General features: G+C 44.4%; 1 protein-coding gene across 1 annotated transcript in view; it reads left to right on the top strand.

The window, feature by feature from the left end:
• LOC147705870 (arf-GAP with SH3 domain, ANK repeat and PH domain-containing protein 1-like) overlaps positions 1 to 26,615 on the top strand; it is a 1,082,966-nt gene that overhangs the window by 509,248 nt on the left and 547,103 nt on the right. Inside the window, exons 9-10 of the mRNA XM_086932322.1 lie at positions 15,173 to 15,259; positions 26,361 to 26,461. Of these exons, the coding sequence (XP_086788448.1) occupies positions 15,173 to 15,259; positions 26,361 to 26,461 (188 nt within the window). The remainder of the gene's footprint in view (positions 1 to 15,172; positions 15,260 to 26,360; positions 26,462 to 26,615) is intronic.

The raw sequence follows: 26,615 nt of genomic DNA, 5'->3' as shown, positions 1-26,615 counted from the left end.
TCCCCAAATTAGAGCGGTCTGGTAAAATCTGGTGGCTAATCCAGCTGAAACTTTTTTTACCTTTGGATTTAGAAACTTTTTGGAGGTCAAAAATCTTTAGTGGGGCAGGCCTGGAAGCTGTGGCCATGAAAGGCTTCATGTGGTCTGGTACGTTGGTTGAGCAGTCCTGTTCCCTCAGACTTTCCGCTTAAAAAGCTCGTAGCAGGAATATCACTAAAATGAAGCAGAATTTCAAAAGGTTTGTTCGACAGTAAGTCATAAAAGCACATACAATACACAAAACTGTCAAGACTAAAATGAAGCTACCACGTTTGTGTTCTTTTCAAGGAGACGTGGCAGATTGCTCTGATCTTCGAAAAGTCCAGCTCTTTTTAAGTCAAAATATTTTGTGCAAGTTTGCGTATCACTGCTACCATGTTTAAATGTGCTCAGATCTTCAGGTCTGGTTCCTCTGATTAAAATCCGCGGCTCCCAGCTGCAAGCGTGACCCATAGCTCTTCTTTTAGGTTCACAAGATGCTATAGAGTTCCATAGAGTAGCTTCAATGCCAGAAACAACTTCCCTTTTTGCCTATCAATAGAGATAAATGTGTAAGTATTTAACCGGGCGTAGCTTGTTCAGTAAGATTGGGGAAGGGGAGCTTCAGAGTTTCCCAACAATCACGTTTTTGGAAAATCAAAAAAAAAAAAAAACAATCATGCTGGCACATAATGTTATAATACATTATAGAACATGCAAGGTGCATGAGAGGGGCCTCATGGCCAGTAGAAAGATATTTGTAGGAGTACTAAGTGAGAGACAATGCTATATTTTGTAAAATAACTAACATTTTCGAGGACTTTCAAAACGTGGAGAGAAAGGGTGTTTTGTGCGTAAAAATTCCTGGTGAAATCCCACAGACAGCTCCACACCTGACTGAAAGAACCTGTACCCAATTATCAGAACATGCATTTATTGGGGGGTGTAAGACTTACGTCTTTGCCTCTACGACAAAGACGTAAAAGGCATATAAATTGAAAAAATATGTTTTTAAAAATATTGAAATTGCAATATTTATTTTTTTAATTTTATATTTTTTTAATTTATATATATTTTATATAGCAGGCAATGATATCCTATGGAAGGAAATTCAAGTTACTGGTAAGTACGGTTAAAATTACTTTTCAGGGTTGAAAGATGCAGCACTGAGGTCTCTCCTGATAACAGGTGAGTAAATCGGAATTCGAAGTTCGACTGATTTTAAAGGAATTTTTTAAAATTCCAAAACTCCACACTTAGAAGAATTTCCAAGTGAAATCAGTCAATGTTAGCCTATGGAAGGAAATTCAAGTTACTGTAAGTATGGTTAAAATTACTTTTCAGGATCAGTAGTGGGCTGAAAGATGCAGCACTGACGTCTCTCCTGATAACAGGTGAGTAAATCGGAATTCGTAGTTCGGCTCATTTTAGAGGAATTTTTTAAAGTTCCAAAACTCCACACTTGGAAAAATTTCCAAGTGAAACCAGTCAATGTTAGCCTATGGAAGGACATTCAAGTTACTGTAAGTATGGTTAGAATTACTTTTCAGGATCAGTAGTGGGCTCAAAGATGCAGCACTGACATCTCTCCTGATAACAGGTGAGTTAATAGGAGTTCGTAGTTCTGCTGATTTTAGATGAATATTGTGCTCAATAGTGAAGGAAGGGGGCGGGGCCTGAGGTGACATGTGTGCAAACACGCCCTGTGGTGCGTTTTAGATTGGGGAATTAATTACTGTTCAATCCTGAGGTCCCCTGTGAGCCAACTAGCCCACAAGGCACCTCCAGTATGCGCCAGGGAGCTGCATTGCAGAGAGGTGTTCAGAGGGCACCCCCCCCTTTTTACAACACTTTGCAACGCAGCTCCGTGGCACTTACTGGAGGTACCTGTTGGAATAGTTGCCCCTAGGGGACCTCTTGATTGAAGAGGAATTAATTCCCCAACTTAAAACGTGCCACAGGGCATGTTTGCACACTTATCACCTCAAGCCGCCTCCTACCTCCACCACTGTGCAAACGCGCCCGTAGCACGTTCTAAGTTAGGGGATTAAGTCCCCTTGCATACTGGGGGTCCCTGGGGGCCAACTAGCCCACCAGTAACCTCCAGTATGCGCCGGGGGGCTACGTTACAGAGAGGTGTAAAAGGGGGCGTCGCCTCATTACACCTCTCTGCAACTCAGCCCCCTGGCACGTTTGCAGAGGGGGAAATAATTCCCCTTGCATACTGGAGGTCCCTGAGGGCCAACTAACCCACCAGGAACCTCCAGTATGCACCAGGGGGCTGCGTTGCAGAGAGGTGTAATGTAACCACGCCTCTTTTTACACCTCTCTGCAACTCAGCCCCTGGCGCGTTTGCAGAGGGGGAACTGATTCCCCTTGCATACTGGGGTCCCTAGGGACCAACTAGCCCACCAGGAACCTCCAGTATGCGCCACGGGGCTGCCTTGCCGAGAGGTGTAAAAAGGGGCATGGCCTCTTTCCACGTCTCTGCAAGGCAGCCCCCTGGAGCGTTTGCAGAGGGGGGAACTAGTTCCCCTGGTATACTGGGGGTCCCTGGGGGCCAACTAGCCCACCAGGAACCTCCAGTATGTGCCAGGGGGCTGTGTTGCAGAGAGGTGTAAAAAGGGGCATGACCTCATTACACCTCTCTGCAACGCAGCCCTCTGGCGCGTTTGCAGAGGGGAACTAATTCCCCTTGCATACCGGGGGTCCCGGGGGGCCAACTAGCCCACCAGGAACCTCCTATATGTGCCAGGGGGCTGCATTGCAGAGAGGTGTAATGAGGCCACGCCCCTTTTTACACCTCTCTGCAAGCAGCCCCCTGGTGCGTTTGCAGAGGGGTAACTAATTCCCCTTGCATACTGGTGGTCCCTGGGGGCCAACTAGCCCACCAGGAACCTCCAGTATGCGCCAGGGGGCTGCATTGCAGAGAGGTGTAATGAGGCCCCGCCCCTTTTTACACCTCTCTGCAACGCAGCCCCCTGGCGCTTTTGCAGAGGGGGAACTAATTCCTCTTGCATATTGGGGGTCCCTGTAAGGAGGCCACGCCCCTTTTTACACCTCTCTGCAACGATGCCCCCTGGAGCATACTGGAGGTTCCTGACCACCTAGGCCTGCACAGGGGATCCCACAAGGACCCCAAGGCCAACATTTTTTTGAATTTTTTTTTTTAAAAAGCCTGGTATACGCGTAGGGTGCGCGTAGCTTGCCGATCCCCCCCAAAAAACATTAGGCACCACTTTGCTGCCAACACTTGCTGGTTTCGAGTGTTGACAGACAGTTGACAGCCAATCAGCATGCAGCTCATGCTCTTAATTGTACGGTTTTCGGTACACTTACTTTACGAGTACTGTGCTTCGTCTCTAGATATCACTTTGATTTTACTTTTGATTTTCTCAGGAACTACTGAACGGATTTACACCATTTAACAAAAAGCGCAATCTGCGAACCAAACTCTACCTTTTTGCCAAATTTGGTGTAATTATGTTCAGCGGTTCGGGCTGTAGCCCTGGCTAAAGGTCCTACTGAAAATTGCGTGGAGAAAACACGTTTTGGGACCCCCCTTTTTTCTCGGCCCCCACTTGACGAATCACCCCCAAACTTTCAGGGAAGGAGCGGAGTGGAGCAGGCCATTTTCTTGGAGAAATTCGCGAAGATTCGTCCCCCGACGCCAAAGTTATTCCAAATAGAATGTTGTGAATTTCCTATGGAAAATAGGTCTTAACTAGAACTACCTACTGGCGACCGCCAGTAGGTTATATATATGGTTGGTGGTGGGCACAGCAATGCACCTAAAAGAATGAAAGAATAAATAAATTACAGCGGCTGCTGTGAGATTCAAGAGTCCGTCTCTCTCGTTTTCTTTGGCGTGGTAACATAGCACGTAGAGAGTGGTTATCGGATATATATATATATATATATATATACATACTTCATATATACATCTTATTTATAAGTATATATAAGGATATACTAAGATATATACAGGAGGTCTCGAATGCTCGACCTAAAAATGTACTCTAACTTAAAGCAAATATACAGCATGAAATGATGAGTGTAGGGTGCCAGAGTATTACAGAAGAGATGCAACAGTTTTGATGTGAGCTATTATTGAGTTCCCACAAGGCCCGACAATCTGACCAATAAAGGTAAACTGGTATCTGTGAAGGAATACTGGTCTCCTATTTCATAGCCTAACCAGCAAGGTCTTGTCAAAAGAATGCATATGGTATGCGATCAACAGCAAACAAAAACAACAGTACAGTGTAGAAGCGAAGAACTTAGAAGGTCAATTTACCCGAAAAGACATATTTAAAATGGAAAATGCCACAAAAATTAAGAAAATCGAGACAATGGGCTAAAAGTTAGAAAGAAAACACAAACCACACCTTCAAAGACTTTCAATATTATCCTACAGCGAATTAAACAAAAGGAAAACTGGCAAAAAAATTCCAAGAGATTGAACGGGACCTAGGCTCCATTTTTGGCTCATCCCCAAATTAGAGCGGTCTGGTAAAATCTGGTGGCTAATCCAGCTGAAACTTTTTTTACCTTTGGATTTAGAAACTTTTTGGAGGTCAAAAATCTTTAGTGGGGCAGGCCTGGAAGCTGTGGCCATGAAAGGCTTCATGTGGTCTGGTACGTTGGTTGAGCAGTCCTGTTCCCTCAGACTTTCCGCTTAAAAAGCTCGTAGCAGGAATATCACTAAAATGAAGCAGAATTTCAAAAGGTTTGTTCGACAGTAAGTCATAAAAGCACATACAATACACAAAACTGTCAAGACTAAAATGAAGCTACCACGTTTGTGTTCTTTTCAAGGAGACGTGGCAGATTGCTCTGATCTTCGAAAAGTCCAGCTCTTTTTAAGTCAAAATATTTTGTGCAAGTTTGCGTATCACTGCTACCATGTTTAAATGTGCTCAGATCTTCAGGTCTGGTTCCTCTGATTAAAATCCGCGGCTCCCAGCTGCAAGCGTGACCCATAGCTCTTCTTTTAGGTTCACAAGATGCTATAGAGTTCCATAGAGTAGCTTCAATGCCAGAAACAACTTCCCTTTTTGCCTATCAATAGAGATAAATGTGTAAGTATTTAACCGGGCGTAGCTTGTTCAGTAAGATTGGGGAAGGGGAGCTTCAGAGTTTCCCAACAATCACGTTTTTGGAAAATCAAAAAAAAAAAAAAACAATCATGCTGGCACATAATGTTATAATACATTATAGAACATGCAAGGTGCATGAGAGGGGCCTCATGGCCAGTAGAAAGATATTTGTAGGAGTACTAAGTGAGAGACAATGCTATATTTTGTAAAATAACTAACATTTTCGAGGACTTTCAAAACGTGGAGAGAAAGGGTGTTTTGTGCGTAAAAATTCCTGGTGAAATCCCACAGACAGCTCCACACCTGACTGAAAGAACCTGTACCCAATTATCAGAACATGCATTTATTGGGGGGTGTAAGACTTACGTCTTTGCCTCTACGACAAAGACGTAAAAGGCATATAAATTGAAAAAATATGTTTTTAAAAATATTGAAATTGCAATATTTATTTTTTTAATTTTATATTTTTTTAATTTATATATATTTTATATAGCAGGCAATGATATCCTATGGAAGGAAATTCAAGTTACTGGTAAGTACGGTTAAAATTACTTTTCAGGGTTGAAAGATGCAGCACTGAGGTCTCTCCTGATAACAGGTGAGTAAATCGGAATTCGAAGTTCGACTGATTTTAAAGGAATTTTTTAAAATTCCAAAACTCCACACTTAGAAGAATTTCCAAGTGAAATCAGTCAATGTTAGCCTATGGAAGGAAATTCAAGTTACTGTAAGTATGGTTAAAATTACTTTTCAGGATCAGTAGTGGGCTGAAAGATGCAGCACTGACGTCTCTCCTGATAACAGGTGAGTAAATCGGAATTCGTAGTTCGGCTCATTTTAGAGGAATTTTTTAAAGTTCCAAAACTCCACACTTGGAAAAATTTCCAAGTGAAACCAGTCAATGTTAGCCTATGGAAGGACATTCAAGTTACTGTAAGTATGGTTAGAATTACTTTTCAGGATCAGTAGTGGGCTCAAAGATGCAGCACTGACATCTCTCCTGATAACAGGTGAGTTAATAGGAGTTCGTAGTTCTGCTGATTTTAGATGAATATTGTGCTCAATAGTGAAGGAAGGGGGCGGGGCCTGAGGTGACATGTGTGCAAACACGCCCTGTGGTGCGTTTTAGATTGGGGAATTAATTACTGTTCAATCCTGAGGTCCCCTGTGAGCCAACTAGCCCACAAGGCACCTCCAGTATGCGCCAGGGAGCTGCATTGCAGAGAGGTGTTCAGAGGGCACCCCCCCCTTTTTACAACACTTTGCAACGCAGCTCCGTGGCACTTACTGGAGGTACCTGTTGGAATAGTTGCCCCTAGGGGACCTCTTGATTGAAGAGGAATTAATTCCCCAACTTAAAACGTGCCACAGGGCATGTTTGCACACTTATCACCTCAAGCCGCCTCCTACCTCCACCACTGTGCAAACGCGCCCGTAGCACGTTCTAAGTTAGGGGATTAAGTCCCCTTGCATACTGGGGGTCCCTGGGGGCCAACTAGCCCACCAGTAACCTCCAGTATGCGCCGGGGGGCTACGTTACAGAGAGGTGTAAAAGGGGGCGTCGCCTCATTACACCTCTCTGCAACTCAGCCCCCTGGCACGTTTGCAGAGGGGGAAATAATTCCCCTTGCATACTGGAGGTCCCTGAGGGCCAACTAACCCACCAGGAACCTCCAGTATGCACCAGGGGGCTGCGTTGCAGAGAGGTGTAATGTAACCACGCCTCTTTTTACACCTCTCTGCAACTCAGCCCCTGGCGCGTTTGCAGAGGGGGAACTGATTCCCCTTGCATACTGGGGTCCCTAGGGACCAACTAGCCCACCAGGAACCTCCAGTATGCGCCACGGGGCTGCCTTGCCGAGAGGTGTAAAAAGGGGCATGGCCTCTTTCCACGTCTCTGCAAGGCAGCCCCCTGGAGCGTTTGCAGAGGGGGGAACTAGTTCCCCTGGTATACTGGGGGTCCCTGGGGGCCAACTAGCCCACCAGGAACCTCCAGTATGTGCCAGGGGGCTGTGTTGCAGAGAGGTGTAAAAAGGGGCATGACCTCATTACACCTCTCTGCAACGCAGCCCTCTGGCGCGTTTGCAGAGGGGAACTAATTCCCCTTGCATACCGGGGGTCCCGGGGGGCCAACTAGCCCACCAGGAACCTCCTATATGTGCCAGGGGGCTGCATTGCAGAGAGGTGTAATGAGGCCACGCCCCTTTTTACACCTCTCTGCAAGCAGCCCCCTGGTGCGTTTGCAGAGGGGTAACTAATTCCCCTTGCATACTGGTGGTCCCTGGGGGCCAACTAGCCCACCAGGAACCTCCAGTATGCGCCAGGGGGCTGCATTGCAGAGAGGTGTAATGAGGCCCCGCCCCTTTTTACACCTCTCTGCAACGCAGCCCCCTGGCGCTTTTGCAGAGGGGGAACTAATTCCTCTTGCATATTGGGGGTCCCTGTAAGGAGGCCACGCCCCTTTTTACACCTCTCTGCAACGATGCCCCCTGGAGCATACTGGAGGTTCCTGACCACCTAGGCCTGCACAGGGGATCCCACAAGGACCCCAAGGCCAACATTTTTTTGAATTTTTTTTTTTAAAAAGCCTGGTATACGCGTAGGGTGCGCGTAGCTTGCCGATCCCCCCCAAAAAACATTAGGCACCACTTTGCTGCCAACACTTGCTGGTTTCGAGTGTTGACAGACAGTTGACAGCCAATCAGCATGCAGCTCATGCTCTTAATTGTACGGTTTTCGGTACACTTACTTTACGAGTACTGTGCTTCGTCTCTAGATATCACTTTGATTTTACTTTTGATTTTCTCAGGAACTACTGAACGGATTTACACCATTTAACAAAAAGCGCAATCTGCGAACCAAACTCTACCTTTTTGCCAAATTTGGTGTAATTATGTTCAGCGGTTCGGGCTGTAGCCCTGGCTAAAGGTCCTACTGAAAATTGCGTGGAGAAAACACGTTTTGGGACCCCCCTTTTTTCTCGGCCCCCACTTGACGAATCACCCCCAAACTTTCAGGGAAGGAGCGGAGTGGAGCAGGCCATTTTCTTGGAGAAATTCGCGAAGATTCGTCCCCCGACGCCAAAGTTATTCCAAATAGAATGTTGTGAATTTCCTATGGAAAATAGGTCTTAACTAGAACTACCTACTGGCGACCGCCAGTAGGTTATATATATGGTTGGTGGTGGGCACAGCAATGCACCTAAAAGAATGAAAGAATAAATAAATTACAGCGGCTGCTGTGAGATTCAAGAGTCCGTCTCTCTCGTTTTCTTTGGCGTGGTAACATAGCACGTAGAGAGTGGTTATCGGATATATATATATATATATATATATACATACTTCATATATACATCTTATTTATAAGTATATATAAGGATATACTAAGATATATACAGGAGGTCTCGAATGCTCGACCTAAAAATGTACTCTAACTTAAAGCAAATATACAGCATGAAATGATGAGTGTAGGGTGCCAGAGTATTACAGAAGAGATGCAACAGTTTTGATGTGAGCTATTATTGAGTTCCCACAAGGCCCGACAATCTGACCAATAAAGGTAAACTGGTATCTGTGAAGGAATACTGGTCTCCTATTTCATAGCCTAACCAGCAAGGTCTTGTCAAAAGAATGCATATGGTATGCGATCAACAGCAAACAAAAACAACAGTACAGTGTAGAAGCGAAGAACTTAGAAGGTCAATTTACCCGAAAAGACATATTTAAAATGGAAAATGCCACAAAAATTAAGAAAATCGAGACAATGGGCTAAAAGTTAGAAAGAAAACACAAACCACACCTTCAAAGACTTTCAATATTATCCTACAGCGAATTAAACAAAAGGAAAACTGGCAAAAAAATTCCAAGAGATTGAACGGGACCTAGGCTCCATTTTTGGCTCATCCCCAAATTAGAGCGGTCTGGTAAAATCTGGTGGCTAATCCAGCTGAAACTTTTTTTACCTTTGGATTTAGAAACTTTTTGGAGGTCAAAAATCTTTAGTGGGGCAGGCCTGGAAGCTGTGGCCATGAAAGGCTTCATGTGGTCTGGTACGTTGGTTGAGCAGTCCTGTTCCCTCAGACTTTCCGCTTAAAAAGCTCGTAGCAGGAATATCACTAAAATGAAGCAGAATTTCAAAAGGTTTGTTCGACAGTAAGTCATAAAAGCACATACAATACACAAAACTGTCAAGACTAAAATGAAGCTACCACGTTTGTGTTCTTTTCAAGGAGACGTGGCAGATTGCTCTGATCTTCGAAAAGTCCAGCTCTTTTTAAGTCAAAATATTTTGTGCAAGTTTGCGTATCACTGCTACCATGTTTAAATGTGCTCAGATCTTCAGGTCTGGTTCCTCTGATTAAAATCCGCGGCTCCCAGCTGCAAGCGTGACCCATAGCTCTTCTTTTAGGTTCACAAGATGCTATAGAGTTCCATAGAGTAGCTTCAATGCCAGAAACAACTTCCCTTTTTGCCTATCAATAGAGATAAATGTGTAAGTATTTAACTGGGCGTAGCTTGTTCAGTAAGATTGGGGAAGGGGAGCTTCAGAGTTTCCCAACAATCACGTTTTTGGAAAATCAAAAAAAAAAAAAAACAATCATGCTGGCACATAATGTTATAATACATTATAGAACATGCAAGGTGCATGAGAGGGGCCTCATGGCCAGTAGAAAGATATTTGTAGGAGTACTAAGTGAGAGACAATGCTATATTTTGTAAAATAACTAACATTTTCGAGGACTTTCAAAACGTGGAGAGAAAGGGTGTTTTGTGCGTAAAAATTCCTGGTGAAATCCCACAGACAGCTCCACACCTGACTGAAAGAACCTGTACCCAATTATCAGAACATGCATTTATTGGGGTGTGTAAGACTTACGTCTTTGCCTCTACGACAAAGACGTAAAAGGCATTGTCATTTACAATGCCAATAGCTAAAACTCTTGTAAATGTGAGACCTATTCAACGAAGTATCCAACATTGTCCCGGCTGCTCGGAAAGTGAAAGCACGCATGGCACGCTGAATGTTCCAAGAAAGCATGTCGTGCTTGCAGTTGGAGAAACAAATTAAAGAAAATAGTGCTTACAGGCTTAAAAAGACGTACCGTGTAACAACCGAAGTAAAAGGGCCAGTGGGAGGTTAGAAATGAAGACAAGGCGTTACTAAGGAGGTGCTAACAAGCCTATTAACGAATCAGAAGTCAGCATGTATGAAGGACAATGACAATAGCCAATGACAAATATGGGCAGAGAGAAGGCGGGGCGTTTATTCCATGCTCCAATACAGCATGCTGCAGAGCAGCGCATGCGCTACCCAGGCTCGACCTAAAACAAAATTCCCTGTTATTTCTCAAAGCATACAAAGCATTGTTTTTGGTTTAACACCTTTGAATCCTTTCCACCCTAAATTAAAGGATCTTCCGTTTTACTTTTACGGGGTCACAGGACACTTCTGACTCTTAGACTGGACTTACTTCATGGGCCGTTGACACAAGAGTAAGATCTGTTGTGGTACAAAACGCTGGGACATTTGCAGACTACATAGATCTACTCTTCCATGGTTGGTGGTGCGTATATTAGTAAATGTGGCATTTAAGTAAATTCATTAAAGCTTCGATAGTCTGAAGATGTCAAAACATGTTTCAGGACCTCTGATATTGTTTCCATATTGTTTACATTCATTCTGAGGTTGTGAAACTGCTCCCCACATTCCTTCAGCTAGCCAGTAAGCACCAGTAATCTGGGAAACCAATAAACCCTGGAAGCTAGCAAGAACCATATCTATCTGGATATATGATCTGTAGGTTGTCCTTTACAAGAGGTTGGCCTCTCATTCCAGAGTGATGCAGAAATCTCTACCCTTATCGCCTTATGCTTGCAACCTAAATTCTATTGAAATCACCTGTTTCAGATAATGTTTCTGTTGCATAGATCCATAACTTTAGGAGGCAGAGAGTGTCAACCATTCTTCAACCTTTTATGTTTTTGGGACGGAAAATGCTACAGAGGCACAGGCTCTTTCTTCATTATCTTGAAAATTGTACTACTGTTTGGTACAGAATAATAAAATGCTCAAATCGTATCCTATACTGTAAGCTGTTTCTTTCGTAGGAGAATGAGGTCTGGAAGAAGTCTTTTCAACTCACTTTAAGGCCAAAATCTTGATAATTATAATACGGTACCATATATCTTACAGATATTTATACTACATATTCTACACCTGAGTTATGAAAGTCTTAACAACATTTCACACTATGCTCTCACTATTTCTAATTCCTGTCTTTGAATAATTCAAGACAGGTGTGCACCTTGAATTTCGACCACAGAATATCGAAGGGACACAATAGTAAGGATTTAAAAAAAAAATATATATATATATATACATATGGCTCACTGACCCAAAAAACGGGTTCAGAAAATGCAATGTCTGCAAGGCATGCAAAATTGGCCAAAACAAAACCACTTTTGAAGAAGTAGATGGAAGAAATACCCCGATCTCTGGAAAAATGACCTGTACCCACACGTAGTCTATATTGTACAATGTAAATGTGGATCAAAATACATCGGAAGCACAATTTGTGCTTTGAGAAAACGTATCTTAGAACACATTAGAGCTGTGAAAAATAAAGATATGTAATATGCCTCAGCGAAGCACATGGCAGTTTGTCAAAAAAGCAACTGGAGAGCTATGTCCTACTATGGCATACACATGATAAATACGGATGAACGTGGTAGTAACAGGCAGCGTAAACTGAGAAAGACTGAATCGAAGTTCATAATCAGACTTAAAACAAAAATGCCCGGGGGATGAACTTTGACGAAGAACTTCATGTACATTTAGAATGAAAATGGAGAAACCAAACAGAACTGAAAAGAACAAATGCAAGACATGTTACAGTTATAGGAAATAGGGTACTATACCCAAGTTAAAATTTGTACATGTGAATGGAATTTTGACCTGGTACTGTACCACAATGACAAGGACTGGCGCAGAAATGCAGCGCGCTATTATATATATTGTGTGAATATCATAACAAAATACAGCGCATAATAGCAGCGCGTGAATATATTATCATGTCAAAAATGTAGTATGCGTTTAAAATACTGTATGTCAGAGTATTGAAAATGTTATTGTTGAAATTATGAACCACTAGTCCCACAATGCACCTTAACAGACAGGTGGGATAAATAGTAAACATAGAAGATTGCTCACTTACCATGAACAAAGCCTGTTTCTAGGCTGAAACGCGTTGGTCTGAGCTGGAGTAATAAACCGAATTGCGAATATTTCAGAACTTTGTGTGCAGCATCCTTTGTGAGAAAAAAAAAAAAAATATATATATATATATATATATATATATATATATATATTGCACTGGATTGTGTTTTTCTAACTTACAGTGACAAACAGGTGATATTTATGGCAACATGTTCATTTGTTGCCCTCCTTTGATAATGATACTAAAGTTAGAATCTTTCTGCACATTTCTACATGTTCTGAGCTACTGCAGTTTTTTTAATGACTTGTATTAAACTGATCCTAATATCTGTTTTCCACAAATATCAACCAGCTGTTTAGATGTTTAATTTAACCCTAGGCGGAGCTGGCGCAGCGGGATTATGCGGAGGTCCACGGTGTTGGGAACAGACTTTGGGAACTCCGCTCCGCCACCTGCCTCCACCCCCCTATTAACAATTCATTAGACATTAATTTAAACTAAAACAAAAAACACTTACCTGTAATGCAGCGTCCCTGGGCAGTTTTCGCGATGATCACCGTAGACGGCGAGGAAGCAGAGGAGGGCAGCCCGGGGACGTCGCAGTACAGGTAAGTGTTTTTTGCCTTAGTTTAATTAATGTCTAATTAATTGTTAATAGGGGGTGGAGGCGGGGCTGGCCAACTCTGCTCCACTGCGGAGTGTGCAGAGATTTGCCTACTCCGCAGAACGCGGCGTAGGCAAATATCCGCACACTCCGCGGGCACTGCGGAGTTCTCCGCCTGCGCATAGTTTAATTGTGCACTAGTGATTCCACTTTTGTTCTTCTTATTCGCTAACATAATCTCATTTTCATATGAAATAGCTATGCAACAAGGATTTAAGTGGTTAGTTGGAAAGATGTTGATGTGACTATGTATTATATGGGATAAAGTACTCCCTGCTGTACATAACCTTGAAGTTCCCAACCTTATAAAAGAACTCCGCCTTTGATTGTGTTCTCCTATATGGTAATTGAAATCCTTTGTGATTTGCAATATCCTTATAATGTACGTCAGGGAGTACTTTATCGTATTTATTATTAACTCCTTCGATGTTCACGACGAACTCAGCTCGTCATGAGCCACGGTGCTCATGTGCTCATGACGAGCTCAGCTCGTCATGACCGTTAGAACGCTCGCATGCTGGGCTAATTCCCCTGCTGTGCGAGCGTTCTATAAAAACGGGTGTGGTCATGACGAGCTGAGCTCGTCATGAGCACGGGGCGCTGTGCGCGCCACCCCCCTCCCCCCAGCACAGTGGGGGAATGTGCCCAGCAGCGAAGGTGTTAATATTGATATTAAGATGAGCCCTATATGAAACATCTTAGGAGGACTTGTCTCTGGGGTTCACAGGCTCTTTATCCATCTACTGTTTGATGAAGCAGGATCAGTTGCCAGTTTCTATTCTTTCAAGCAGGACCAGCAGTCAGATTTTAATGATTCAATGTTTTTTTCCCAAGGGAGCCAGGGTTGGACTGGAACAGAAAATAGGGCATGGCACCAAAATGAAAGCGGCCCCATTAGTTAGCTAAAAAGAGTGGCCAACCTTTGCAAATTGGGGCAGTGTTGAACTTCTAAAGACACGCTTTATAGTTGTTTTGCACTGTATGGAAGACTGCATGGATTTGTGCTTGTTCCAGGCAATGTTTGCTTTAATATCAGTTTAAACAACAGATGAACTGACCTAGCAGACCATAAAATAGGCCCATAAACAGCCCCATGCACTGATGTGTCAGACCAGCCCATCAGACACTGCCTGGTTGCCCTTGTAGATCAGTCCATCCCTGAAAGTAGTCCAGTTTTGAGTATGGTTCTGTCCATGCAGATATGATAGGTAAATTGTGGGCCTTCCCCATTCAACCCCTACAGTTCTTGCTGGGAAAATGCAGACATCTTGTGGCGGCATCAGGGACTTCAAGTCTCGCTCATTGCAAGGTTCCGCTCAAAGCAGACTTGATGTCACACCTGGTGAAAAGGCCTGTTAATTAACCCTAAATGCAACTGTTTTCAGAGCTCTGTTGTGGGTATAAAGTAACGATGGTGAGCTGTGGAGGGTCAGAAAGTGATCCTACGTCAGTGGTGTTCCAAAACCTTCCTTTGATGGTCAGAAGCCGCTTTGGGTATTTCAGAGTGCAACTTGCTACTTTTTGTAGTTCCTGAATCTACTTTAGTGAGGTCTTGGTGTAATTCTGTTCATTTTAAATTTTTTGTTTACTTTTTTTATCATCCTAGTGATGTCACTTTCAGTTTTATCGTTGACTTCAGTAGTTGTGACGTCACCTGCTCTGATGTCATCAGTTATGCAAATTAGCTCTCACTTTCAAGAATTTCCAAAACTTGAGAGCTCTGTGGCAGCTCGTAGCTCTAAAGGCGCAGCTGCCAAGCCAGCAAGCAACCCACCCAGCCTCATCCTGAAACTGCACTTAATCCAAACACTTAAAACATAATCTGTTCTTGTGTTATGTACATTAAAAGAATAACCGTCAGAGTCCTCCCTTTGCACACGTTCTTCAGCAGGGGTCGTAAGCAGCTCAGCCACTTTAAACTCTTGTGGATTGAGGCTGACCATGGCATCTCTCTCGGGGCCACAACAGTTCTAGGAATAAATGTAGGCATGGCAGCATTATGTCTTTAAAATACGCTTGCCCCGCCGATAGGTGCTCAGCTTCCCTTCTCTAGCAAATTACTACTAAAAAGTTAAGCCATCCCAGCCTCATTACTCTCGAGTGGGGCAGAGAGGCGAGGGTAAACAAACTCCCTCGGACATTTAATTAACAACATTTTTGTGCTCCATATTTCAGATCAAGCTGAGGCAGGACGAGGAGAAGAGGCAGCTGTGCTCTCTGCGCGACCAGCTGAAGCCCGCCCTGCAGCTCGAGCCCAAAGAGGTAGGACCCTGCCTGGCACCGTCCCCTGTGCCCCGGAGGGGGACTGGCATGCCTACTGCACGCGTACGGACGTGGGTCCTTGTGCTGCACGGAGGCGAGCCCTCGTCATGCATGGATGTAGGCCTCGGTGATGTACAGAGGGTGCCCCCCTGTGATGGGTGGATATGGAGCCTTGGGGTGCACGGAGGGGGGCCCCTTTGATGCCCAGGCTTGGGGTGTTGTAATGCACAGATGTGAGTACCCTTGGAATGTAGACACTTGTGATGCACAGAGGCTGACAGGTGGGCCATAGTGTTGGACAGATGTGTGCACCTTGCTGTGCACAGATGTTGGCACCTTGTGATGCACGGAGGTGGGACCTTGTGATGCTCGGAGGTGGGACCTTGTGATGCATGGAGGTGGACTCTTGTAATGCACAGATGTGTGCCCCTGTGATGCATGGGTACAAACAAAGTGGTCCCAGACAAACAGACAATAAACAGAATCGTAACAAGAGTAGATAACTACACAGGTAATTATAGCAGCATTGTTTTTAATACTGTTTCGGGATCCGCAATCTTTTTAAAGCTCTGCCTGTCAGTGAGCCCTGCGACAGATTCGTTGCCGCACCACTTCTGTCCTGATGAAGACCCTCTAGCAAGGTTTACACCACGCCTGCATTTCATCTGGGTCGAAACGTCGACACTCTCTCCTGTGGTCAGCCTCGGTCATCATTTATCATTATTGATTTTCTGTGAGGCATGATTGCCTAAAATTATCGATTAATTTATCCCTCCATTGTGTTTTTTCTTAACAAATTTTGGTATACTTTGGTCTTTATGACCCTCTGTTTTAGCTCTCATCTTTTCACCATCCCAGCACTACCCTTCCCTATTTCATTCTTAGGGGCATTATATGTGATTGAACCTGGATTACTTTTTATGAATGATTCTTATAAATAACACGTTGTGATTAAAAACAATGCTGCTATAATTACCTGTGTAGTTATCTACTCTTGTTACGATTCTGTTTATTGTCTGTTTGTCTGGGACCACTTTGTTTGTACCAATACTTTGCCCTGGTCCCTTTGACTCCTTGGGTTAACCCGTGTTTTTGTAACACCTGTGATGCATGGAGGTGGGCCCTTATGTGGCACAGATGTGGGCCATAGTGATGCGCGGAGGTGGGACCTTGTGATGCACATGTGTGTGCCCCTGTGATACATGGAGGTGGGACCTTGTGATGCATGGAGATGGGCTCTTGTAATGCACGTGTGTGCCCCTGTGATGCACTGAGGTGGGACCTTGTGATACACATGTGTGTGCCCCAGTGATGCATGGAGGTGTGACCTTGTGATGCACATGTGTGTGCCCCTGTGATGCATGGAGGTGTGACCTTGTGATGCACGTGTGTGCCCCTATGATGCATGGAGATGTGCTCTTGTAATGCACAGATGTGTGCCCCTGTGATGCATTGAGGTGGGCTCTTATGTGGCACAGATGTGGGCACCTTGTGGTGCTCAGAAGTGGGACCTTGTGATGCACATGTGTGTGCCCCTGTGATGCATGGAGGTGGGACCTTGTGATACACGGAGGTGGGCTCTTGTAATGCACAGATGTGTGCCCCTGTGATGCATGGAGGAGGGCCCTTATGTGGAACAGATGTGGGCACCTGTGGTACTCAGAAGTGGGACCTTGTGATGCATGGAGGTGGGCTATTGTAATGCACAAATGTGTGCTCCAGTGATGCGTGGAGGTGAGACCTTGTGATGCACAGAGGTGGGCTCCTATAATGCACATATTTGTGCTCCTGTGATTCGTGAAGGTGAGACCTTGTGATGCACGGAGGTGGGCTCTTGTAATGCACGGAGGTGGGCTCTTGTAATGCACATATGTGTGCTCCTGTGAAGCGTGGAGGTGAGACCTTGTGATGCACGGAGGTGGGCTCTTGTGATGCATGGAGATGGGCTCTTGTAATGCACAGATGTTTGCCCCTGTGATGCATGGAGGTGGGCCCTTGTGATGAACATGTGTGCCCCTGTGATGCATGGAGGTGAGACCTTGTGATGCATGGAAATGGGCTTTGTAATACACATATGTGTGCCCCTGTGATGCGTGGAGGTGAGACCTTGTGATGCGTGGAGGTGAGACCTTGTGATGCGTGGAGGTGAGACCTTGTGATGTGTGGAGGTGAGACCTTGTGATGCGTGGAGGTGAGACCTTGTGATGCGTGGAGGTGAGACCTTGTGATGCGTGGAGGTGAGACCTTGTGATGCGTGGAGGTGAGACCTTGTGATGCGTGGAGGTGAGACCTTGTGATGCGTGGAGGTGAGACCTTCTGATGCACGGAGTTGGGACCTTATGATGCACTGCGGTGGGCCCTTATGTTGCTCAGAAGTGGGACCTTGGGATGCACAGAGCTGGACTCTTGTAATGCTCATATGTGTGCCCCTGTGATGCGTGGAGGTGAGAACTTGTGATGCACGGAGTAGGGCTCTTGTGATGCACGGCGGTGGGCCCTTATGTTGCTCAGAAGTGGGACCTTGTGATGCACGGAGGTGGGCTCTTGTGATGCATGGAGGTGGGACCTTGTGATGCACATATGTGTGCCCCTGTAATGCATGGAGATGGGACCTTGTGATGCACGGAGGTGGGACCTTGTGATGCACATATGTGTGCCCCTGTGATGCATGGAGGTGGGACCTTGTGATGCACATATGTGTGCCCCTGTGATGCATGGAGGTGGGGCCTTGTGATGCACATACGTGTGCCCCTGTGATGCATGGAGGTGGGACCTTGTGATGCACGGAGGCGGGACCTTGTGATGCACGTATGTGTGCCCCTGTGATGCGTGGAGTTGGGCTCCAGTGATGCACGGAGGTGGGACCTTGTCATGCACGCGGATGGTCTCTGGAAATGCACGAATGTGGGTCCATGTGAAACGCTGAGGAGGGGCCTAGTAGACCATTTGACTAGAGAGTAACAGACGAGGACACAAAAATTATTAATGCATGCATGGTGATGGGGCTCCAAATGCAAAGGTGGGGATTGCTACTGCCCTGATGTATGCGTTTCTCCTCTAAGGACGCATGTGCACCTCGTATATGGGTGTGTACACTCCTAGTGCGTGGATGTGTACACCATCAGGGGCGTCATGGAACCCCCACTTTACACCTTGAGGGGTGGGGGAGTGGGTGGCAGTGCGTGTAACATATTACTGCCATCCAACAGGGGCGGCTCTAGGTTCATGACGGCCCTGGGCAGGGAGCGTAGGTAGAGGGCCCCAGACGAGCGGCGCCCCCCAGAGCTCAGGAACTAGGAGGAACGCAGGAGCGGAGGACAGTGAAGAGAGGGGGACCGGGGTCAGGGTGTTTGGAAGTGGAACAGAGCCAGAGGCCGCTAAATCCCAGCATGTGGCCACTACGCAAATATGTATCCATCCTCCGAGGATTATTATATTAAGGATATATATTGGCGTGGAGGCCCCTAGGATTTGGTGCACAGCTTGCACATGCCTAAGGCCGCCCCTGCATCCAAACAGAAGTCAAAAATAGCGCTGCAGGAAAACAGTCTGGAGCTGAGGGGTGGCGGGTACAAACTGAACAAGGGGGCATGGAAAGGAAGAAGAGAGGATTATGGGAGAAGTGTGGAGTGGTCGATGGGTGGAAAGAAGGATGGAAGAACTGATGAAGAGACTGATGGATCCATGGTGAAAAGTAAGGATGGAGGTAAGGGAGGAGGGATGACAGAAAAAGTATGGATGGTGAGAAGGATATGTAAAGATATAGAAGGATGGCTAGAGAGAAGGAAGGGTGGATGAGGACAGGGAATGTGGATGTGAGAAGGAAGGGTGGATGAGAGAAGGAAGGGTGGATAGAGAGAAGGATGTTATTGAAGGGTGGATAGAGAGTAGGAAGGGTGGATGGAGAGGATTGATGACAATATCGAGAAGGGTGGGTGGATGGAGAAGGTTGGGTGCAGATATGAAAGGTGGATGAGGAGAGGGAAGGGTGGATGAGAGAAAGAAGAGTAGGAAGGGTTGATTGAAAAGGGTGGGTGCAGCTATGGAAGGGTGGGTTAGGAGAGGGAATGTGGATGAGAGAAGGAAGGGTGGATGAGAAAAGGAAGGGTGAATGGAGAAAATGATGACATTGAATGGTGGATAGAGAGAAGGAAGGGTGGATGAGAGAAGGAAGGGTGGATAGAGAGTAGGAAGGGTGGATGGAGAGGATTGATGACAATATCGAGAAGGGTAGGTGTATGGAGAAGGGTGGGTGCAGATATGGAAGGGTGGATGAGGAGAGGGAAGGGTGGATGAGAGAAGGAAGGGTGGATGGAGAGAAGGATGACATTGAAGGGTGGATAGAGAGTAGGGAGGCTGGATGGAGAAGGGTGGGTACAGATATGGAAGGGTGGATGAGAGAAGGAAGGGTTGATGGAGAGAAGGATGACATTGAAGGGTGGATAGAGAGTACGGAGGCTGGCTAGAGAAGGTTGGGTACAGATATGGAAGGGTGGAAGGGGAGAGGGAAGGGTGGATGAGAGAAGGAAGTATGGGTGGAGAAGGGTGGGTAAAGATATGGAAGGGTGGATAGAGAGTATGAAGGGTGGATGGAGAGAAGACTCGATAAAAAATATAAAAGTATGGATAGAGAGAAGGGTGGATGGAGAGAAGGATGTGTAACGATATGGAAGGATGGCTAGAGAGAAGGAAGGGTGGATGAGAGAAGGATGGCACGCTCATTGAGAATTGAAGTGTAAATGCAGTATTTAGCCACTTTGTTTTTAAACTTCTCTCATGAAGTAACGCGTGCTGGGTTCAGTCGCCTCAGTGACTCAGAGGCATTGAAGGTTATGGTTCAGAGCAAGGGGGTATTTTATTTTTCTGGCCACGTCATTAAGTACTTGGCATGGGTGCATGCACGTCTGTTGTACGGATCTGTGCACTTCTATCGCATGAATTTAGTTCTCTTTATGAATGGATGTGTGCTCTCCTAATTTGTGAATGTATGTGTGCATTTCTAGGTCATGAATATGAGCACTTTTATTCTATGAATATGTGCACTTCTAACACACGAAAGTGTGCTTGTATTTTATAACTATGTGCACTTTTCTTGTAATGATTTGTGCACTTTTGCCATATGAATGTATGGACTTTTTGATATGTGCATTGCTAGTAATTGGATATGAGTGATATTAATGCAGAGATGTGTGCACTTCTATTGTGCAGATGTTTGGACATCTAATGCATGTATGTGACCACTTACAGTTAATAACTACATGCACATCTGGTGTGCAACCCTGTGGATTTCTAGTATATGAATGTGTGCACTTCCACTGTCTAGAAATGTGCACTTGTACTTTACGGATGTGTGCACAGCGGCCATAAGGATGTTGTCCCATCTAATGCTCAGATGTGCGCGATTCTCGTTTATGGTTCTGTGCACTTTTGTTATATGAATTTGTACAATACTTGTTCTGAATGTGTGCATCTCTTCTGCATGGGTGCATGCTTTAGGTGTGCGGATGTGTGCACTGCTGATTCTTCATGGACATGGGCCCCTGTAACGTCTGCATGTGAAGCGTTATAGAACATGGATCGCTAAAATACTAGTAGCGGCACTTTAAGAGCAAAGGTGGATGACATCTTAAAAATGCAAAAAACAATTTGATGGACAGAATGTAGATCAATGTCTTACATTCACCCCAGTACAATGATCTGGGCCTAAATCCATCGTTTTTTGCACTCCACACCACCCTGGGTTAGATTATGGCTTTATGCAAATCAGCTCTGAACCTGTGCCCCATGGGAACAGTCCAGTCCGAACTACACAGCCATATCTTTCCCAGACCGGAATCAAGCATCCGAGGACCGGACCGGTTTCGAGGTAACACCTCTCATCAGCCCGGCTAGCTTGACTCCAGTGGTGTGGAGGCTCTGGGACCCACGTCTGAGCTACCCCAGTACACTCAAGTAAGACATTGATCTACATTCTGTCCATCAAATTGTTTTTTGTAATCTTAAAAATGGGCTTGTCCTACTGGGCATAGATGTGGGCACTTGTAGAGCTCCTCCTACATAGGCGTTTGCGCATCTGGTACATCAGTGTGGGAATGAGCGGTCTATGCACTTGGGCCCCTCAAGGGCATGGGGTTGGGCCCTGGAGGAGGTGCATGGGTCCAGGTGCTTATATTGAGTGGGCTTGGACATTTCAACTACATGAATGTGAGCACATGTACTACATGATTGTGAGCACTTGGGCGAATAGAAGTCGGCAAGGCGGGCATGTGCACGCGTGGCGGAAAGCCCGGGCTTCTAGGCATGCTGCCACAACCTCAACAAGCATTGCATGCCTTCAGCAGTCCATGATGGTCTAATCTCATTTCTTTCCTTCTTCTGCTCCTGTTGCTGCACAAAGTCCAGAAGAGTAAGTGGGTCGGCCTTATGGAGCACTTACCATGTCTTTGTTTACATTGTCCATATTGCCCCTAGTGTGCATTAGTTCTGAAAATAAATGGCCCAGAGGAGATTTAGCTAGCAGCTGCTTTTTTAGTATATTCTTGCATCATCACCTAGATGTATTCGCACTCCCCTGCTTTCTAGAGTGCCCCTGCTAGAAGAATTATAGCATTAAGGTATGTCTGGGATTGGAGGATGGACCTGCAGTTCAGATGCTTATCCGTAGCAATGGATTGAGGGCCCAGCCTTGAAGATTTTACATGATATAAACAATGGGTTGCTTATGTTGCACAAAATGTGACAGCAGTGCTTAGTTAGTCTATAAAAAGAGCAGGAACATAAAGGGTTTCCTAAAGGCCTGCTTCCACCTCGTGCCTCTTACTTCCACCACCCCACTCTTCCCATCTCTTTATCTCACTCTTGCAGGTTCCTTCTCATTCCTGCCTTCTCCCTTTCTCACAGATTTGTTATGTTTCTCACACCCGTTCTTTCACTCCTTTCTACCATGTTCTCTCTTGCCCTGGGTCAAATTCAGATGATAAAAAATAAGTACCAGCACTCACCAGCTGCAACCACCAGACACTCTATTATAAAAGAAAATAAGAAGGCACTGATAAAATAGATAATTTAATTTGGTATATAAATCTTAGTACGTCACAAGAAATATAGATAAAAAGTGATCCTCGTGAGCAGATGAATCAATTTAAACATTAAGGGCGGGCTCCTATTTTGATACTTTATTCAATTATTTTAATGACCTGAAGAAATGATCATTGATTGTGAAACGTGTGCTGGCAATTAATTAGGAATTACGACGATTTGACATCTGTATATCACTTGTCTAATTGAAATTCCCTCTGAACGTATAAGTCTACAAACAGAAAACCCTTTATTTCCCTGTATATTTTTATTTTTATATGTGGGAAATGGAGAATTCTTTCTTTCCAGACTCATTTTGAGTGCTGTTGATTTTGACTGGCAGGTCAATTCCTGCACAGATTCACAGGTATGTGCCTATAAGTCTACAAACGGAAAACCCTCTATTTCCCTGTATATTTTTGTTTTTATATGTGGAAAATTTAGAATTCTTTCCTTCTAGACTCATTTTGAGTGCTGTTGATTTTGACTGGCAGGTCAATTCCTGCACAGATTCACAGGTATGTGCCTATAAGTCTACAAACAGAAAACCCTCTATTTCCCTGTATATTTTTGTTTTTATATGTGGAAAATTTAGAATTCTTTCTTTCTAGACTCATTTTGAGTGCTGTTGATTTTAACTGCCAGGTTAATTCCTGCACAGATTCACAGGCCTGGGACTGAGGAAAAAAGAGAATGTTAGTGCTCTTTCGTGCAGATTCAAGGCACATAAAGCGCTATTTGATTAATTGAAACCCACAATTTAGTTTAGCCATCAATTCGATACATTTAAATAACACAAAGCACATTAAGCCCCACAAGCAGGACAGGCAGTGGTTAATTTTTCAAACCATGAAGGTTTATTAAAGGTTAAAAGGTTTACAGAATTAAAATCATCCCATTGGTATTAATCAAATAATCAATATATGAATGCATTTAATAATTTTGAAGCTCAATTAATCAGTCATATAAGCAAAAGAGCAAATTAGTTTAAAAGCTTTCAAAAGGAAAAAAGTTAAGTTAGTAGTTCTTCCATGAAGAAGGCACCCTACTCTGAGCAATCTCAGAAGGGGACTAAAGCATCTTCTGGAAAGGTTATGCCACACAGATACAACAATAAAGGGCTCAGTAGTTTCTCTGGATACTAAACCCCATCAAACTTACAGTTCTCTGCAACAACCGAGTTACATTGGACCAGCCTGTACAGGCGCACAGTAGCAGCCAATTAAAACATTCTGCAGCTATCACATGAAGGCAAACAATCCACATGGGAAAGAAAGCAAAGAACCATCATGTTCATGCATTGTTAATTCAGCGTCTCCTAGGAATAAAACACACAAATTACATAAAACAAGCTGGCTTTCAAACGTTAGCCATACAAAACATGGCCTACATTAGCTGTGGCCAATCTAAACATGAATAATACACAGTAAATAGCATTTGCGTGTTCACATGTTAATGGCGACATCATTCCAAACATTTTATATGTAAATCAAGAACAAGGCTTCTGAATGAAATGTAAAAAGCTGTAGTTATGTATATTTGTGCCTTAAAGCTTATGATGTTATGTGTATACTAATGTCTAATATATGTCTTCCTATAGTATTATAGCCCACCAGGCAGCCTTGTATAATTCTGTGTTTACCTGTTACTTAATGAGGAATATATACTATTTGCAGGTGTATTTTTCACAAATAATTGAGCAAATATAGGAAAAACTGAGCAGAAAAAAAGATGCAAAATGCAGACAGAAGGTTGAAAAAATAAATACTATAAAACCAGGAAACATATCCAAATTATCTGTCACCTGTGCTCTATGCTTATGCAATGGTGACAAAAATACAGTGGCGTTGCAACGGGGGGCCTCCCCCATCCCCGCCCTTACCTGCGGTTGCGCTGGGCTGCAAAAGCATGAATCGATCGCCCGCCCTCCCTTCCCCCCCCCCTGCTCTTAGAGCCACCGCGTGGTGGCAAAGGCTGGGACCGCCACCTGCGGCAAAAGGCATAGCTACGCCACTGCAAAAACAAGCACTGGCATCGCCAATAGGTTTCACCTTTAGGACCGCATAAGTGTTTATCCGTGCAGCACATTATAGAGATAATAATCTTAATTCATAAAGTTTGGCAAGAAAGAAGGCCTGCAATAGCAAGATACGAAATCTGCGATGGTGCAGTGGGAAGGTCTGATGGGGGGCACTGCTGATATATACATAGTTTGAGCCGGATTTGTTTATTTTTATTATCTATGTGCCTGCCAAAAAAAGAAATAAGAGATATTTGTAGAAAGATAACATCACAACAAAATCCTTTCAGCACCCTGGAGGTTTAAACACACTCTTCTTCTTTGAATCCCCACGTGCCCCCCAAACCCCCCCCCCCCCCAACATCCTGTGCCTGGAAATACAATCTTGCTGTGTTGTGGGCCCATTTTAATCAGTCCGCACAGTGATATCGGTTTGGTCTCTCAAATAATTTTTTTATTTCTTATCAGAAGTGTCCTTTAAAAACGCTTGCCTTGCCCCAGAATCGTGGTCAAGTGCTGGGCTAACCTGTTGTATTTTGTCACATGTTGAGGGAAAAGCTTAAGGGACCCACAGGAATAGAGCAGGTACCACACACAACATAAGGATAATGACCTCCCTTCAAAAGGTTTGAGTCTCCTTGACACAGACAACGAAATGAAAGAACTCACCCTTGATGAGCCACAGAGGAAACAGCGTCGAAACAAAAACTTAAAAGCTCATGGAATGGATGGCTGGCCAGGAAACCAGAAGAAGTAGATGAAATCCAGAGTGAAATGATCACTTCAGGAGAGTGGGGCTTGGCGTAGTGGATGGCAGGAGGGAACGCGCAGTGACAATGTTCCATTGTCTCAAATGATTAATGTTGCTATTTATGAAACCAGTCAGTGAAAGCTCGCAACTTCAACCTGCTTAATTTAGCCTGTCATAATATGCAGTTCAAAACTATCGTCCCGAAATTGTGGACAAGAATTTCAACCTAAGCACTGGGGCAGTATTACATTATTTATTATTCATATAACTAGGCACGGTTAATATGATAAGAAGACCATCAAATTAAACAATTCAGAAAAGAGAAACAGAAAAAGACACTCTGGCGCAAGCATACTCTAAAAGACTGAACTGCTAAATATCAGTGAAAGAGCAGGAGAAAGCTTCTCAGACAAAAACAGCCTGCTCTGCTGTAAACAGGATGTACATAAAATAACCTGCAGAAGTTGTCAATATTCACACTTCATAATTCAGAAAGACAATTCTTGTAAATGTATAACTAGGAACGAAAGAGTTATAATAATTCTAAGACAATGAAGAATTCTAGCGTATAGAGAACGTAATGTTCAAATATGCCTATACGTGTGGTAAAATGCTGACCAAGCAATTTTATAGGGTGTACGAAAAAGGAAGGGATAGGAGCTGAAGTATAAACAAGCGCAGACGCACTAATTTGAAACAGATGTTGTGAGAGATAGCATGAGCCAGAGCAGCTCATGTACAAAAGATAACAAGCGTGGCCGCTTTAATATGAAACAGATGGCCCATGCGCGACGCTGCTTGCTCCCACAAGGTGGATGCCAGCCACACGCACGAGTCTCAGAAAGTGCAAACCAATTCCAAGAGGTCATCTCCTAGAGCAGCGCATGTGCGCTGCGCTAGTCTCGACCTAAAAATAGAGACTCAGCATCACATGTATCCGAACTGCACTTGAGTTAATTGATTGTGTTGCTTTATGGCTAAACACAGCCATAGCATACCCTGGGTAACTTGGAAGACTGCCACTTGTACATATTCGTACAAAGGACCGTTTGTTTGTCATTCAGGTTATCAGAACCGTTTTATGCCTTGTTTGGTAAGTTCTATGTTGATTAACTTGGTGCTTCCATATCATATTGTCTTCTGTGCTTCATAATTCGCGTTATCCCCTCCTGCGTTGAAGCCCTACACCCACACACCCCCATGCCCAGGTAACATGTGTCTTTAATATGTCTTTCTTTCTTGTTTTGTGTCAGGATTCCATAAGCAAACAGCTGGCATACAGCATGCACCAACTGCAGGGGAACAAACAATATGGGACCGAGAAATCAGGATACCTTTGCAAAAAGAGCGATGGGTAAGTGTGCTGCACTGCACCAAGAGAATCTACAGTGCATGTGGTGGCTCATATTGTCTTTCAGAAAAAGTTATGGGGATTGTTGGTAAATAGGGAAATTAAAAACAGCAAATAACTTATGCCTTAAATCATTTGTGCCCCAGTGCTTAATTTG

Source organism: Lissotriton vulgaris, chromosome 7, assembly GCF_964263255.1.
Source record: "Lissotriton vulgaris chromosome 7, aLisVul1.2, whole genome shotgun sequence".
Classification (NCBI taxonomy): Eukaryota; Metazoa; Chordata; class Amphibia; order Caudata; family Salamandridae; genus Lissotriton; species Lissotriton vulgaris.
This window is presented reverse-complemented; position numbering and strand designations above follow the sequence as displayed.